This window comes from Ceraceosorus guamensis (assembly GCF_003144195.1).
Source record: "Ceraceosorus guamensis strain MCA 4658 unplaced genomic scaffold IE81scaffold_3, whole genome shotgun sequence".
Taxonomy (NCBI): domain Eukaryota; kingdom Fungi; phylum Basidiomycota; class Exobasidiomycetes; order Ceraceosorales; family Ceraceosoraceae; genus Ceraceosorus; species Ceraceosorus guamensis.
In genome coordinates, this window is record NW_020289998.1 from 102605 (window position 1) to 118994 (window position 16390).

The window sequence follows — 16390 nt, forward strand, 5'->3', positions numbered from 1 at the left end:
TCGTGCAAAGTCGCCCAATCCCAACGGTGCTCTACGGAACTCGGCGTCGTCTGCCAATCGAAGGTCTGGAGCATCGACTCATCGCAATTCGGGCAATTCGCACCGTAGCAGCGGTGCATCGATCAACGTCGTCGTGCCCGACAATGTCTCTGCCTCGTCGCACCACACGGCACAGAGTCAAGGATCGGAGCATGAAAGCGCCGGTTGGTCTTTGTCTGGCCACTACAAATCGCAGACCGCCCCATCTGCACCGCCGATCGCCCCGGCGACCGTCGGCAGCCCGACGATAGGGTTGAGTACTACGACTCAAGCGTCGCCCCGCATTGCAAACGCCGGCCCGAAACTTTCTCATGCGGCAGCCGCCGCCGCGTTCTTCCCGCCGGTCAGGACAGCTGTCAAGCCGAGCTCCGCTCCAGCGATCGCTGTTGCCGCTAATCACCGCGAGACGGACGCTGGAGCAGAAAGCGCTCAAGCGGTGCTCAAGGAGGTCGAGCCTCAGATGTCCTTCTACGCTCGACGCGCGTCGATGCGAGCCGCGGCGAAGGCAGCTGCGCCACAACACGGCGATGCGATCGCTCGCCCTAGTCTAGACTCGAGCATCTACTCTACGGCTAGCTTCGAAGAAAGCCCCGAGGCAACTGGTCTGAGCGATCCAGACCGAGTTAGCGAGTCGGGCGAGCACGGGGAAAGCGGCGCTTCAGCGAAGCCATCCGAGTCAGAAGAGGACGTGGAGGAGGAGGAGGAGGGGGAAGAGGGAGAGGATGCAGAGGCAGCTGTAGTCAAGACTCTGACGCGGGTCGACAGCGCCAGTCAAGATCCCCGCTCCGCTGGCGGTGCTCAGACCCCCTCCTCACGCCAAGCTCGCGCGAGAGTTGCTCCAACGCAATCACGCCCAGTGCAAGCTGGCGCGATCCTCCTCAAGGCGTCGGGCACTTCTGTGACTGGTCGCCCAGTCTTGACGCCAAGCAGCTCAAGTCAGAGCGTCTCCCTGTCGGATCTTGCCGTCAAGAACGCTCCCGTCACACCCAGCCCTCCTGCCGGTTCGGTGCTCAATCGTGGCCGCGGCGTTCCAAACAAGCTGGCCGATTCAGACCGCGATACGGCATCCAAGACGCCCAAGAGCAGCAGCCCAGCAACCTTCGGCAATGCGAATGGCCCCAGCGCTGCAGCCGCATCTTCAGGTCCCTTGCAAGCGGCTGTTGCAGGAAAGGGCCCCGACGGCAGACCTGCGCCGTTGGCCAATGTCCCTCGCGTTGCAGTCGGCTCTTCGACGCCCCGTTCCGAGCTCAGCGAGCCACCACTCTCTGCCACGAGCACTTTAAGCTTCGGCCACGAGCGCATCAAACTTGCCGAGACGCGTTTCACTGGCGCTTTCAGCGAGATTGCCCGCACTTTCAAGCAGCAGCAGGCGGAGAAGAAGGCGTTGGAGCGCATCATTCGCGCGACGACGCCATTGGAAGGTCTAGGAGACGCTGCTGGTCTTGGCAAGTACCTGACTTCCATGACTGCCAAGCTTGAGCTCACATCTGCAGAAATTCGCAAGCTGCTGGATCTGCTTGACCAGCAAAAGGCTGTCATGGACTACATGCTCGAGACACATCAACTCGAGCTCGACTCGCAGGAAGATGAAATCGACGATCTTCGAGACGCGCTCGAGTCGGCTCTGGAGCAGGCCGAGACTGCCGAGGAGCAGAGTCGAAAGCACCAGCTAGAGGCCGACAAAGCTCACGCCGGCATGGTCTCTGCTCGCGCTGAGACTCACAAAGTGCGCACGCGTCTGGCAGACGAAGAGAACCAGAGAGAGAGGGCTGTCACGCTGCTAAGATCTGCCCGAGAAGAGCTGAGCAAAGCGGACGTGGCACGCAAAGAGGCGCAGCAGAAGCATCTGAACGCCGAACAGGAAGCATCGCACGTCCGCAGTATGCTGGCACCTCTGCAGGCCCAGCTGACTCAAATGAGCGGCAAGATGGATACCGACTCGGTGCAGCGCAAGCTCGAAACTGCGGGATTGCGCGACGAACTTGAAGAGGACCACGCTCGTGCGTTGAAGGAGCTCAAAGAAGAGCATGATGCCAACGTCGAAGATCTTCAGGAGCGCGTCGCTGCGCTGGAGCTCGAAGTCGAGCAACGAGACTCTGCAGCGCAGAAAGCGCAGGACGAACGCGACGCTCGCGTCAAGGACCTGAACATTCAGCTCGAAAAGGTCTACGATGAAATGGCAGATGCCATGTCTGACAATGTTGCTGCCCGAAAGCGCGTTGCAGAGCTCGAAGGCGCCTTGAATAGAGAAGGTCGCGACGACGTTGTGCTGCTTCAACGACAAATCGCCGAAGCCGAAGATCGCCATCGCGCGCAGCACAAGGATGTGTTGACGCAGCTTGAAGCGGCGCAAAAAGCTCATAATCAGACGCAGGCAGATCTCGACAAGACGCTGAAGATGTTCGGCGCTTTGGACAGCTCGAGCACCCCAAATCTGGAACACTTGGCGAATGCTCGCAAGGAGCTCGAACAAGCTCGATCGAGCCAGCTCATTGCAGCGGGTGACTTGCAACGCGTCTTTGCCGCCATGGCGGCGCCAGACAGTCACAACGGCGTCTCGCAAGTCGAGCAAGCTTCCAGATCCTCTTCTGAGGATAGGCGTCGTGACTCTGGCGAGAAGCGCGAAGTGGAGCGCGAGCGGGATGAGCTGCTCCGAAAGGTTCAGTCTCAGGAGCAGGACATTGCAGACCTGCGCGCTTCCATTGCGCTCAACGGCAGTCCGACAGACCCAAAGACAGGAGTGAGTAACGCTTCATCTCGAATCGGCATTCTCGGCGGCTCCGCTGACCACGTCGCATTGTTTGCGTGTCCGCAGAACCTCGCAGGAGGCCGCGCTGATCAGGTGCGTGCTCTGATGACGCAACTGTCGGAGCAGCGCTCTCGAGAAGCTCAGATTCGCACAGCCTACAAACAAGCGCGGGACGAGCTCAGGCGCTTGCAAGTGTCGGGAAGCAATGCGGATCGCAAACGCAACAATGCTGCCTTTGGCTACATTTCCAGCAACAATAACGCTACCGGCAACAGCTCCCTGCAAACCCCAGCGATCAACAGGCGGGAGAGCTATGATGCGGCGGCATCTCCGTCTGGAACAGTGCCACTGAGCAGCCGGTCAGCTTTGAACTTTCAGCCTGGTCAAGGCAATCACGTGCATGCAAGCAGCACCCACGACCAGATCATGGCCGGCCCTGGCAACAAGAAGCTGAAGCGACTCAGTCTTCCGCTGTCAAACCCGGTCTCTCCCGCTCACGTTGGTGTTTTGGGTCGTCCGGACACGGCGAGCGGTGCTTCGATGGTTCCTCCAGGCTCAGCTTCATCTTTGAATCCCAATTTTGGTGGGACGAGCTACTTTGGTCAGAACGGTCGATTTGTTAGAAGCGGAAGTCAAGGGCCGGAAACACCTACTGCTAGCAGCGCTCCGCCACCCGGGATCGCTGGCTATGGAGGCTCGCACGCTGGGCATGGAAGCGGATGGCCAGGCAGTCCCAGCGGCGGTGGTCTTGTCAGCATTCTGGGACGAAACAGTCGCACTGGCAGCGACGGATCGGCCAACTCGGTGTCGCGTCGTAGCATCAGCCGAGACGCGCGGAGCAGCACGGACGGCACGGAAGGTGGTCATCAACACATCGAGGACGACGGCGATGACCAGTGGCAGGACAGCGAGTCTGTCCGAGACGAGATCGAAAACTTGGCTTCGCCCACCCGCTCCTTGGTCTCGGAAGACCACGATGGCAGAAGCAGCTCTCGGAGTCGGCGTTGAAAGTCCGAGTGGTCCTTCATGATTCACACTATACTCCCGTGCGCAAGCTCACATTCGTCTTCTTTTCTATCGCTCTTACCCCCTCTTACCCCTTCGTGGCTTTGTCATGTACACCCGCCCCAACTTTTGTCCAATCCTCACATCGCTAACATTATCTGTTCCGGCCTTCGTTTTCGACACGTGTAAAACAAATGCGATACTTTTTATGCGCCATCTTGTCCGAGAGAGATCTGAGTGGATGTAAGGCTGGACTGACGCTAAAGAGAGGGAGGGGGTCGCGGTCCGAGCAGAGCAGAGCAATGCCTACATATCTTGACTTGATTCCGGCGCACAAAAGTCACATGCTTTCCGCCCCTACAGCTGCCAATCGCGGCTTCTTCTCGAAGCCGCCGTCTCTTCTGTGTGCAACGCGAGCGAGGGTCGCTCGATACTCGTGACTCTTCCACCCGATCATACTCATCAGCACTGCAAGACCTAGCGAGCGTCTAATCCGCGGAAGTCGCGAGTCTTGCGGGCCACTTTCGCGCGATGCATTACGGACGGGACGGGGCCTTGCCATCGAGTTGAGTTCTGCCCGAGACAAATCTGTACTCCGATGCTCCGAGTTCGATTTGAGATCATCATATAACCACATGCGAATGCTCGTCGTCACAGTGCTTGGCCGCCCTGTCCTCGACTGCGAGCCAATCGCGCGAGGGGGTTCCACCAGCCAGATTCAGCGAGCGAGCGGGCGAGCGAGCGGCCCTTTTTGACTCGCATGCACGCTTGTGCGGAGATGTGGGGTTCGAGCAACGAACTTCGCTCTGACTAGCTACTAGCTTCGGCAGCATTCAGGGTCGCATGCATGAAAGAAGATTGGGGGGATTTTATTTTCGGTGGGGGGGTGGATTGATTGATTGATTGGCGCTTTGCCCGGCCAGTAAAAGTTTTGCGGACGGTACCGCAATATGGGTGCCCAAGGCTTGCATGCCCTTTTGAAAATGACACACCGCAATTTGCACTCACGACTGATGGGAGCAGAGACGATGTGGTGCAGTACAGCATGTACCGGACGGACGTGACGGGTCCAGCGACTGGAACTTTTTCCTCACAACTCTGAACGGCAGACAAGTGCTGTGCTGAAACCGCTCTCTTGCCTGCCACTTTGCGTACACCTACCCCGCCGAAGAGCTACAGCGCCGTCAGCTCGGTACTCGGATCAATCAGAACTGGGCAGAGTTCAGGATTGACTCAGACTGGCTCGCGCCTCTTGGGCGCTAATTGTGTTGCCTCGAGGGCGAAAAGAGAGGACATCCGGCAGAGGAGCAGCGCTTTTGCAGAATCTCGGAGAGGGATCGCCGCGCTGCTGATTTCGCGGCATAGCGGAGAGCGGACACGTAAAGATTTTCCGCCTGTCCGTTCACCAGTCTTTGCATCAGAATGTGGAGAGAGAGAGATCATCCGTCTGCCAAAGCGCGCATGGAGCTAGCGTGAGTTTCGCAACTCGCTAGCGCAGCAGCGCAGCGAGCGCACCGAGACGGGGTGTCAAGCGAGTTGTGACACGCGGGCCATTCTAGCTGCCCGAGGCCTGTCACGAAGACGACATCATCATCATTCACAATAATTAGCCTCGAAGCTGTAGCGCAAGCGCAAGCGCAACGAAAATTCAAGACAAGTCGGAGTGGTGCCCGACGAGCAGTCAGTCAGAGTCTCACCAGTCGCGCGGTGCTAATGATCTTCTGTGCATCCATCTTGAGCGTTCACTCCGGGAGGTGTGTGTGACTGATTACTCTTTCTTCTGCTTCTCTTGGCTTAGACCTTCCGCCGGCCCCCGCCACGCTAGGAAGTGTCACGGTCATCGTTCGTCTCGCATTCCACTCAAATAACGAAATTTGGACCTGGCTCGACATGCAAGAATGTCCGGATCATCAGCCTTGCTAAAAGTCGCGAGGGCAATGAGACTTGAAAAATCGCGGGCATGCCAGCAGGAGCGCGGCAGGCATACCTGCTCCTCTCTCCCTCTCTCTCTATTGTGGCCCTGCGTACCGTATCGCGCACTCACAAGTTCACAATCGATCCTAATGTGAATGATAATATGAAAGATGTCATGAAATTACCGCAGTTCGCCCACGCTCGAGCAGCCCATATTTCCCCACAAGCAAAAGCAAAGGGTTGGTGCGTGCGTGCGTGCGTGCGTGCGTGCAGCAGCATGCCGTGCTTACTTTGCTAGCGTGTCCCGAAGCGCGCGGGCAAGATCGAAGAGCGTGGGGATGGATGGCGACACGGGAGGAAGAGCATCTGCAGTCACGAGTCACGATAGAGTCAGAGTACGAATCCGAATACGCGCGGTCAGACACGAGAGAGTCACATATGCTGCAGCAGCAGTCATGACGAATGCATGGTGAATCTTGAATGCAGACGCGCGGGCAAATCGCGGTCCGCGGAGGCATGTTGCACAGAGCGCAGCGCGCATACAGCCTTGCGCTTGGCTATAACTCTGACTCATGCAATAAACCCATCTTATACTCACACCCCCATGTATGCGGTACGGTACAGCACAGGAAGTCGACCGCAACTTTTGCGGCACCTGCGCCATCAATTTGAATCAAGACGAAGCATCGCACCTCGGACTGGTGTGAGTCTTGCATCGCACATCATAGGCAAAGACCCTCGCCACAGCTGCATGTGTCCCTCTGAAGGGCTTTCTGAGACCTCTGGGCGCTGCTCTCTCCAGCTGTGCCATCGTGCATGGCGCTGGCACGAAGGCGGTCTCAGCAGTCACAGCATGCAGCGCTAGCATGCAGTGGCAGCAGAAGTCCAGAGTGCAAGCAATCCTCCAGAAAATCGCGCTACCGCTGGTGGCAGCATCATTCCTCGACGACGGTACAGTAGCCGTAGCCGTAGCCGTAGCCGTAGCCGTAGCCGTAGCCGTAGCCTCGCTTGAGCCTTGATTTTGCACCGTTCGAGTTCAAGATTGGCAGACGTACGGCTGATGGATGGCTCCACATCATCGATGGGTGAAGCAGCCGCGGCGGCGGATGTCACTTTCCGTTGCGCAGGTCGTTGCAGACCCGAAAGATTGGCGTGCTCAAATCAGCGAGCGCACAGTGGTAGCCATTTTCCAGTCGAGTGACAGATGGGCTGATTCATCTCGCTCGCATTCGGTGCGAAATTGCCCCGTTTGGTCAAGGCCTGGCGAACGAAATGATTGTGAAAGAGATTCGAGATTGCCCGTGCCGAGCGCCAAGTCAGCGAGACAAGGTGTCTTGATGTCGACGCTCAACAGCTTTGGTGGATTCACGGTTGCACCCCACTTTACACAAGTTTGCTAGCAGCGTCGGCATCAAACCTTCCTATTCGAATCCCAAACGGTCGACCCCTGCTATTCACGTCGCGCCTTCGTTGCCCGTTGATCACCTTTTCTCTCAAGTGCTTGCTCACCCACGCTCCCTATCACCCTCTCCATCAACACGCATCCACCTACTCGCACAATCGCGCTTCCTCGCTTTCCATCATGCCCCGTTCCCAACGCTCTCCTTCTGCAACGACGAGCTTCACGCAAGCTTCAGCAGCGCCGCGCTTATCCGGCGTGACCAACGATAGCGGCGTGGACGCCTATCGTTCCTGTCGATCCTCGATGGATCTCGGGCGCTCAGAGCAGCAGCAGCCTGAACACGGCGAGGAGCACGTCACATTTTCCGAGGGCGAAGTGACTCCTCGAGTAGACTTTGATCCGGATGCGGAGGGTTACGATGGTGAAGATTATCGCAAGGCCAACGTCGCTTTGCGGCGCGGCTCGCAAGGCGGCAAGACCATTTCGGCCAAACCTTCCATGACGCCAACGCTGGTCGGTGCGGAAGCAGTCAGGCAATCGAGATTCACATTCAACAAGAGCAGCGCCGAAGATGCTGCTGCTGCGGCGGCGGCGGGCGTCAAGCATCACGAGGAAGCCATGGCGATCAGCGATCACAAAGTGGCCGCTCATCAACCGCCACCTTTCGAGTACGACTTTTGGGGCAGAAGATGGAGCTTGTTCTGGAACCTTGTCGCTGTGGTGGCCATCAACTCTATAGCGCCAGCCATTGCCTTTTACATTTCGGGACACGTGACGAACCAAGTACCAGCGAAGCAGTACAGCTGGGTCACCCTAAGTCTGGGAACCCTAGAGCTGTTTCACTATCCCTTTCGCGCTTGGCAGATTTGCAAAAAGGATTTCGAACGATCTGCTTATCCCAGCTCCTTTGGTCGTAGCAGGGTAGCAGGTGTGGGCGCGGGTGCAGGCTACTCGTCCTCATCAGATGCCAACCTCTTGCCATCAAGCACCGCTCGACGCGAAGGCGAGAGCGGAACGCGCTACGTCTTGCGCTTCATCGCAGGCGTGCTCCTCCACTTTGACTTTTTCCAATGGGCGCTACTGTGCGGAATGGTGGTGGGCGCCGTCTTGCTCAGTCTAGCAGCGGGCACAAACGGCGATCGTGGCAACTTTACCCTGCTCCTACTCGCCATTCCCCTCATCGCAGGCGTGATCGGTGCTGCTCTATTGCTCAGCGTGCTCCTCTACGCTTTCTCCATCCAGACTCCCAGCTGGGCTTACGTCTCTTGCGTCACACCTCGCCAACGCATTCGTCCTGCCATCTACTACGTCATGGAAGATCTAGTAGCTGTGGATGGCGCTGGCGCTTGGAAGTTTAGGTACAATGCAGACAGGAGGTACCGCACCAGTCCGATCTTTCAAACTTTGTGCAGGGATGTGTCTCTGATCTTTTCAGTGTGGGGCATCCTCTTTCCTGTGAGTTTCGCCACGAATCGTGTCAGACGAGCGCCAACCAACGAAGACTGACAGAATCGTGAATGCTTTTGACACTTGACGCGCAACGCAGGTCTGGGCAGGTCTGCTAGCTCACTTTGTCACAAACAAAGATGTTTGCTGGGGAGCTTCCATCGCTTTGGGCATTGGCTGGTCTGGCCTCTTTGCCGCTTTCGCAGGCTTGCACACTTCCCGCATGTTGACGCGCGAGAGGCATTGGTTCGCACTTAACAGCCCTTCGGTCTCTGCTGTGCAACCGCCTGCCGAAAAGGCTGCAGAAGGGCAGTGAGACATGGCCCGCTCCCAACAAAAGCTCCAAAGCCATAATTCATTTTACCGTCGTTACATCCACCATCACACATCTCTCACCTCACCACTGTCGCTCCTTCGTTTTTGAGAACTCCATCAATGGGCGACTCGCTAATCGCGCGAGTACACCTCCTCCTTGACTTACACTTGTATTCGTAAATTTCGTGTTACAGGAAATATAGTCGCGGGCGTCTGCAACCAGTAATTCATCAACGTCCGTCGAGAGCTGAGAAAGCATCTATTTTGGTTTGCGTGTCGCGCCTCGACAAGTGAGGAATGAGAGATGAAATCAAGCGACTTGAAGGGAGGCAAAGCTCGCTTGAGCTCCAACAATCTGAGGCGAGCCGGGAGGGGAGGATCAGCTGGTGGACAAACAGTCGAGCGGCAAGATGACATCGACTCACCTCCAACGCTTGTTGCGCTTCGAGTCGAGCTCTAGCAGCGTCAAGCCAATCGCCAGCGAGAATCTTTGGCCATCCTTTGAGGCTGTTCACTTCCCTAGCCGCAGCGTCCAGGTCGCGCCTGTCGAGCCAGTACTGAGCCCGGGCAAGCGTGCTTGGCGTATCGTCTCCTTCGACGTATCCTTTGCGCGTGAAGAGCAGAGGTGCAAAGACGGCACTGGCGAGGTGAGAACCGATGCCGGCGTGGTCAGGTACCAATGCTGCTCTTTGACAGGCGGGTGCAACTCTCTCGGAGAACCATCGGGAGAGAAAGGAAAAGTTTTCCAAGCCGACATCAACGTAGGGGCTCGTCTCGAGGATATCAACCGCAGCTTGGATCAGCGGGTCGGCAGTAGCTCGAGCACTGTTCCTCAAGACGCCGAGCTCTTCCCTGAACGAGCGTTTGCGTGCTTGTCCTTCTTCCAGCTCCGGCGCCGTCTCGTCGGCAAGTGCAGCGACGCTGGCAGATCTCAAAGCTGCCCAGAGAGTGTGAACATGGCTTCCAAGATCCAGCTGAGAGGAGTTGTCGAGCGTGACCTTCTCGATGGCCTTCAGATCGCTAGCCAGCTCATCCAATCGCGCCAATCTGCCGCCGCGCTCCTCCTCAACCCTCTTCTTGAGATCCCTCAACCACCTTCGCTGCATCTCGATGCCTTGCGCTACTACCTCCTCCTTCAGTCGCTCGTTGATGATTGCGCTCTGCGTATCCAGCTCTTTCCTCAGTTGAGCTTCGAACTCGCTTCTCTGCTTCTTGCGCTCGTCTACTTGTCGCTTTTGCCAAGCAGAGTCGACCTCTCCGACCTTGCGCGTAGCTTCATCCCTAGCCCTGGCCAAGTCCTTGTCAAATCTGACGGCCGCGTCTGCCAAGCTCCTTTCAACTCGAGCAGCTTCGGTGCGCTTGATGGTCTCCAGCCTGTCTGCCAAGCCCTTGAGTTCCTTCTGTGCGCCATCGAGCACACCCTTGGCGGTGGTGCTGGCAGCAGCCGGTGTGTCCTTCAAAAACGCAGCCAGCTCGTCAATGGTAGCAGCCAATTGACCAACCATGGGCTCCGAGCCAGACAAACTAGCCAACGAAGGGGCCAGCTTGGGAAGTTTGGGAGCTCCAGGATCTTCTCTGAGTCTGCTCGAGGTGGCATCATGTGTCGGGGCCTGCAAGCTTCGATCCGTTCGAGGGGCCTTGTAGCCCGCAGGAGCTTCGTGAGAGAGAGGAATAGGACCTTGCAAAGGCTGACTGTCGTCCACCAGCTTGTCGCTGGCCTCTTTGGCTTTGATGAGCAGACCTCGGCCCTCCTTTTGAACCTTCGATGTTGCCTTTTCTGTCTCTTTCTCTGCTTGACCAGCCAATTCCTTGCCTCTGCCTACGAGCTCATCAGCTTTGGACTTGAGCGAATCCACCAGTCCGCCCGCCGACTCCTTCGTGCTCTCAGCACCAGCCTTAGCGTCTTGAGAAGCTGACTTTACCTTTCTCTCAATCTTGTACGCCGCCTCTTTCGCCTTTGTTCGAGCCTCGTCGGCCTGTTCCCTTGCCTGTCTGGCAGACTCTTGGGCCTTTTGCTTTGCTCCTTGCAAAGCCGACCCATCGCCGCTTCCCGCAGTGCCGGCGCCGCTCAAGTCCTCAATCTTGTCCCTAGCAGCACTGTAGGCTCGTGCTGAAGCTCCCGCGATGTTCTGGCCGGTTCGAACTACACCATCAATGGTGCTTGATTTGACACTGTCCGCATATCCTTGGCTCTCCAGCAGGTCCAACAGAGTGGATGCTAAAGGGACCTTCTCGATGTACCAATCTTGGGCGCGGTCATTGTTGATGGCAGCGATGGTGGAGCCGGTGTAGAAGAGCGTGAGACCCAAGGTAGAGTACCAGATAAGCCTTGGTAGCACTCGCTTCTTCTTCAATTGTGGATCAGGTGCGCCAGGTGCTGTGGATGCCAACTGGAGCAGTGAGGTGAAAGCAAGGGTCAGAATTGTCTGAGACGGCATCGCAGAGCTCTTCGCTCGCTGACCATCTACTCACTCGGTTCGCGATGCCTGCCGACTGTACAGGGCGTCTCAGCAAGACGGTGGAGCTGCTGTTAGGCCTAAGCGGCCGGCTGGCGACGAGGCGCGAAGCCATATTCGAGGGTTGGATCCACCGCAAAGGACGAGAGTGGAAGGGGCGAGGGCGGGTGTGGAAGCGCCAGGAAGGTCGACGATGTTCGAGTCGCTGCCAACAGCGGGCTCTCGAGGGGGCGTGTGTCTGTGCGTGAAGGATGAAGGCCAATGAGGTGGGGACAGGTCAAGGAACTCGTAGATTCGTGGTCGGTGAAGCGCGCTTGTCGGTGCAATTACGACTTGACCAGAATCACGAATCAACAAACCTTCGAACCTTCGCGCGCGCGCGCGCTGTGGCCCGCCAAGCCGGCTGCATCCGCGTTTGGTCTGAATATGCTGCAAAGCAAGCATGCACGCAACACCAGCGCTGCACGGATGCTGCCTCGAACACGTGGCACGATAAGTCACAAACAATCAAAAATCAAATTCGGATTCGTGATTGTGAATTGATCAATCACAAATGTGAATGTGAATCACAGTCACGAGTCACGAGTCTCGAGTGTGAGCGCGGAAGGATCGAAGGGCACGGCGATTCGACGGCACTGCTGGTGCATTCACGATTGACTGCTTTTGGTGCATGGGCGCGACCAATGCTGTCCCGTTGTGCTTGCTTGCATCTCATACGACCATGTGCACCTCAACACTCGCACTGCCTCCTGTGCCGCCCTGACGAGAGGAGCATCCTTGCTTCAACCATCGATCATCACACCGAGCTGGAAATCAGCACGCATCATCGTCATGCTGAGATCGCTCTCCTCATCCGCCGCGCGACCGGCCACGGCTGCTGTCGCTTCGGCCACGTCCACACCAGCACTGTACAGAGGCATGGTATCTACAGTGCTGCTCAGCGTGAGTTGTCCTGCACTTCGTCCAGTCTTTAATTGGCTCTCGACTCACCTACGAGTCCCTCGCTTGCCGTGACTTGCACCGTAGCGCGACTCGTATCAAGCAGCCAAGGCGACGGAGCTCAAGGCTGAGCTGAAATCTAGAGGCCTCTCAACCACAGGCAAGCGAGCAGATCTGATTCAACGCTTGTTGGACAATGACGGCAAGAGAGCAGCTGGCGTTCCCAACGTGACGAAGCCATCCGCAGCCTCTGGTAACTCGTCCACTGCAAGCAGGCGCCTCTCGACGACTCCTGCACCTCAAGCTGCTCCCGCAACTGAATCCAACGTTGCAAATACCGCAGAGCTGGACAGCCGAACCAACGCTTCTGTGCCTCATCCTCCCAACATCCTGCCAGGCCAAGTATCCAACTCCAAAGATGCTCTGCCCGATCTCACAAAGCTTTCCAGCCCTGATTCAAATCCTCCCGGCCTGCCACCCATCAAGAATCCCAAACCGGCGGCATTCTTCGACGTCAAGATTCCCTACTACGAGCCGCCTCCTGTGTCGGGACCACAAGTGGTGAGTCGTGGTCCCGATATGATGGCGGGTACATGCTATGTGCTGCGTAGCGTGCTCACCGGCACGTCCACCTTTCCAAATCCCTCTCAGCCACTTTTCACTGCGTACTTTGATCCGACTCAAAGAGGGGCGGGCTCTGCCGAAGCTCAAAGGCCTTATGTTCCACCTCGCAAGATCAGTATCGCTGCCGGTGCGGACGTGGCGCACACATTGGGCGACGTGACGCTTCCAGAGGACATTTCTCTCGAGCAGAGCACTTCGGGTCGAGCTGCGGGAGGGGCAGGGGCGATTGCGCAAGGAGCAACGCAGAGCATGACGAACGGCATCAAAGAATTGCTGGGCGCTTTCAGAAGGGATTTGGGTATTGCTGAACCTTCTGCAGAGACGCAACAGGCAGCGGCAAAGGTGTCTTCCAAAATTTTGGAAGGTGCTCGCGTAGGTGCTGATGTGGCCAAAGTAGCACTCGGCGAAGCTTCGGCGGCAATTTCCAATGCCGCGCCGGATCGCGCATCAACGAGTGGCAACGACGACGGAACGAGCAGCAGCAGAGCATCCTACTCGCCCCAACCTGCTCAGTTCAGTGCCTCTGACAGCACAGGTCTGTACGTCTTGCTCGGTATTTTGCTAGGCGGATACACGCTCGGAGGTCTGCTCTCTCCAAGCGGCAAGAAGCACCAAAAGAAGATTGCTACGCAATTGGAAGGGATTAGAAAGGAAGCCGAATTGGAGGTGCTCAAGGTGAAAATCAGCAGCGCATTGGACTTGCCGCGGTCATTTACGCATTGGAGCGATAAGGACGTCGCGCACCTCGTCGCAAGGGCTGAGGAGGTGCTGCAATTGCAAAAAGCTGCTCAGTGAATGGCTTGCCGATGACATTGTACCCTCACGCCCGCAAATAGACAGGTATGCACACAGGTGCTTTTGAGAGATCTAGATTCTGCGTGACTGGTGCGATCGCGAAAGGGGGCGTGGAGCCAGGAACGAGACATGCTGTGATTCGCTTGCGACGTGTCTGCAAATCGTAAAAAGGAGGACCATGATGAACAATGACTGTATCTGAAGCCGCTCGACAAGTGCTTGGCTGTGCGTGCCACAACACGCTCAATCGAGACCCAACTCGATGCGCAGAGCTTGGCCAAACGCCTCGGCAGCTTTCCACACATCGGCGAAAGTGGAGTACTGCGCAAGGGGAGCGAGCCTTACGATATCCGGACTTCTCACATCAGCTATCAACCCGCTCGTCCTTTCTGCCCTCTTGTGCGCTCTGCTGACCAAGGTCTGCGCAGACGTGGGCTCGGCCACTCGATCAGCTGCCGTTGGAGCGGTGTGTTCGCCCTTGGCAGCAAGTGATTGCGACTGTCCCAGCTGTGCCTGAGCCGTTTCCAACGCTGCAAACTTGGGATCGGCCCTTGTGACGTCCGGAACACGCAGACTCAACATCGAGCCGCGTTGGCTCGGGTCTGCAGGGGTGATGATCCGCACTTGCGTTTGCTTTGGGATGAAATGTTCCAGCAGTAGCAGCTCAAGGTAGGCGGTCAGTCTCGCTGACCTAGGTCTGAGACGTGGCATGATTTGACCACTGCCGATGGCAGTAGTGCCTTCAATAGACTCGATCTTGTTTGCCCACTCTATTGCTCCCACATCTTGACCCTTGACCACCTGAGCCAGCGTCTCTAGAGAGCCTAGCAAAGCCGCAGCATCTAGTGCAGAAGGGTTTGATAGCTGCCAACCCGCTGCTCCCTTCATCGAGCGGAAAGAGTTTGGCATGCTGAAGCGGGTGCTCTTTTCATGTCCCCACCAGCCAGCCGGTCTAAAAGCGTTCGATTGATTGGGGAAATCGTAAGCCAGACCATCAACGCGCGAAGAGCAGTGGCGAGCGCAAATTCACCTAAGTAAGCCCTCGGCTCCTTCGTACGCGTCGGGCCGATCAAGGTGGGTTCGCATACCAATGTCGCCCCACCTCTCATGTACAAAAGCGCCGGCAATGCCACCAGGTCCAGAAGACCCATACTTGTACGTGCACCAGACTGCGAAATCGACCTCCCAGTCGTGCAATGCAAGAGGGACGTTGGCAAAGGCGTGCGCGAGGTCAAATCCTGCAAGTATGCCCTGCGAGCGCGGTCGATGCGCAGGAAGTCAGCGCCAGGCTCACGACTTGATGTGATGTTAGTGTCTCACCAACTCGTGAGCTCGTCGAGTGATGCGAGGCAGATCAAAGAGCTGTCCAGTTATGTACTGCAACCCGCCAAGCATGATCATGGACACTTCGTCGCCATGCACTTCTAGTGCTTGCAGGATGTCCTCCGTGCTTATGGTGTCGCTACCCACGGGCGCATGCAAAGGCACGAGGGCTGCCTTGGGATCCTCTCCAGCCAAAGCGACTGCGCTAGCCAAAGCGTACTGATCCGACGGAAAAGCCTTGGCTTCGTAAAGGATCTTGGTGCGGCGCTTGTAGTTCGCGCGCACACTGGGCGATGCTTGCGCACTCCAGCCACTCTGCGGCAGCTGCTTGCCAGGTCGGTAGAAAGTGGCCAGCATACTGTGTAAGTTGGCGGTCAAGGTGGACATGACGATGACTTCCGATGGCTTGGCGCCTGGATGAATGCGGTGCCCGATGCCTGAGTGAGCCCTAGAGCGTCCCAGCACATGCGCACGAATGTTGCGTCTGTTGACTCACCAACCATGTCACTCATGATTCTGCCTATCCGCTCCTCGCACTTTGTCCAAGGTCGGCCATGCGGATGATCCCAGTGACCCAAGACGGCCTTTTGACCCCAGGCATCGAGTTCTTGCTGTACGTACAGCTCGGTCCTCTTTGTCATCGGTCCCAGAGAGTTGCCGCAAAGGTATATGGCTGGCTCTGTAGCACGAGTGTGGGATGTGCGAAGCTCAGCAGAACAGCATCGCCTGCTCGCGTCTGCTGACCCCATACTCACCATCGCTGCCGCCTGGCACACCGGCGTGCTTGAGCGTGGGCAGGCGATACTCGGCTCGCATAGACCTCCAGTCCGCTTCACCTTCGCCCTGACCCTCATCCAACAATTGAGCTACTCGAGCATCAAACAAGTTGTCAAGGGAATGATCGTCCACCAATCGTTGCAACTCCTTCTTGAACAGTTCCTTGTCAAAGCGGAGATCATTCTGCGTGTCGGAAGTGGACGCCATCGCGACGGTCCAGCAAGAGCCGAGGTCAGAGGTGAGTGGATGATGCGATGCCAAAGAAGGTGTAGTACAGTGCAGCTGACGCGGCGAGCGCCTGGGTCTGGGGCTCAGTCGTGAGTGTGCTGCTTCAGTGGGAGTTTGCGTCACGAGGCGACCAGGCGCTGCTTGGATCGAGAGGTGTGTAGGTGAGGTGACTTGATCATGCGGTTGCCGCCAACTTTCGCTCCTCGGCAATTATCCTACCAGTCTCGGTGCTATTCGTGCATGCTGCGTGCATACTGCCTCGCGATCGAGAAGCGGACCAGGAATCCGAGGGCTGATCAAGTTCGGAGTCGAGAGTCGTGAGTCTTGAGTCGTCACGAGTCACAAATCACGCGGGTAAGCATTTGATTCTTGATTCAT

At 57.1% G+C, this 16390-nt stretch overlaps 5 protein-coding genes across 5 annotated transcripts; 2 read left to right on the forward strand and 3 right to left on the reverse strand.

Moving 5' to 3' along the window:
• Nucleotides 1–4853: 4853 nt before the first annotated feature.
• IE81DRAFT_319630 (hypothetical protein) lies at nt 4854–5653 on the reverse strand. Its single transcript, XM_025512778.1, has 2 exons — nt 5592–5653; nt 4854–5265 (listed from the first exon to the last, which is right to left on the reverse strand). Exon 2 carries the CDS (start codon nt 5234–5236, stop codon nt 5027–5029), a length of 210 nt encoding a protein of 69 aa, XP_025372956.1. The 5' UTR covers nt 5237–5265; nt 5592–5653; the 3' UTR covers nt 4854–5026.
• Nucleotides 5654–7182: 1529 nt separating this feature from the next.
• On the forward strand, nt 7183–8871 carry IE81DRAFT_339026 (hypothetical protein; the record flags this gene model as incomplete). Its single annotated transcript, XM_025515562.1, has 4 exons — nt 7183–8467; nt 8522–8564; nt 8656–8665; nt 8762–8871. The coding sequence occupies exons 1-4, from the start codon at nt 7290–7292 to the stop codon at nt 8869–8871; spliced, it is 1341 nt and encodes a 446-aa protein (XP_025372957.1). The 5' UTR covers nt 7183–7289.
• Nucleotides 8872–8956: 85 nt separating this feature from the next.
• On the reverse strand, nt 8957–11664 carry IE81DRAFT_363639 (hypothetical protein). The gene is made up of 3 exons (XM_025516792.1): nt 11343–11664; nt 9296–11260; nt 8957–9225 (listed from the first exon to the last, which is right to left on the reverse strand). Exons 1-3 carry the CDS (start codon nt 11439–11441, stop codon nt 9181–9183), a joined length of 2109 nt encoding a protein of 702 aa, XP_025372958.1. The 5' UTR covers nt 11442–11664; the 3' UTR covers nt 8957–9180.
• A 247-nt stretch (nt 11665–11911) lies between these two features.
• IE81DRAFT_319632 (hypothetical protein) lies at nt 11912–13762 on the forward strand. Its single transcript, XM_025512779.1, has 3 exons — nt 11912–12268; nt 12353–12826; nt 12917–13762. The coding sequence occupies exons 1-3, from the start codon at nt 12245–12247 to the stop codon at nt 13682–13684; spliced, it is 1266 nt and encodes a 421-aa protein (XP_025372959.1). The 5' UTR covers nt 11912–12244; the 3' UTR covers nt 13685–13762.
• On the reverse strand, nt 13693–16323 carry IE81DRAFT_319633 (kynureninase). Its single transcript, XM_025512780.1, has 5 exons — nt 15763–16323; nt 15504–15686; nt 15005–15420; nt 14715–14935; nt 13693–14636 (listed from the first exon to the last, which is right to left on the reverse strand). The coding sequence occupies exons 1-5, from the start codon at nt 15989–15991 to the stop codon at nt 13928–13930; spliced, it is 1758 nt and encodes a 585-aa protein (XP_025372960.1). The 5' UTR covers nt 15992–16323; the 3' UTR covers nt 13693–13927.
• Between the last annotated feature and the right edge of the window lie 67 nt (nt 16324–16390).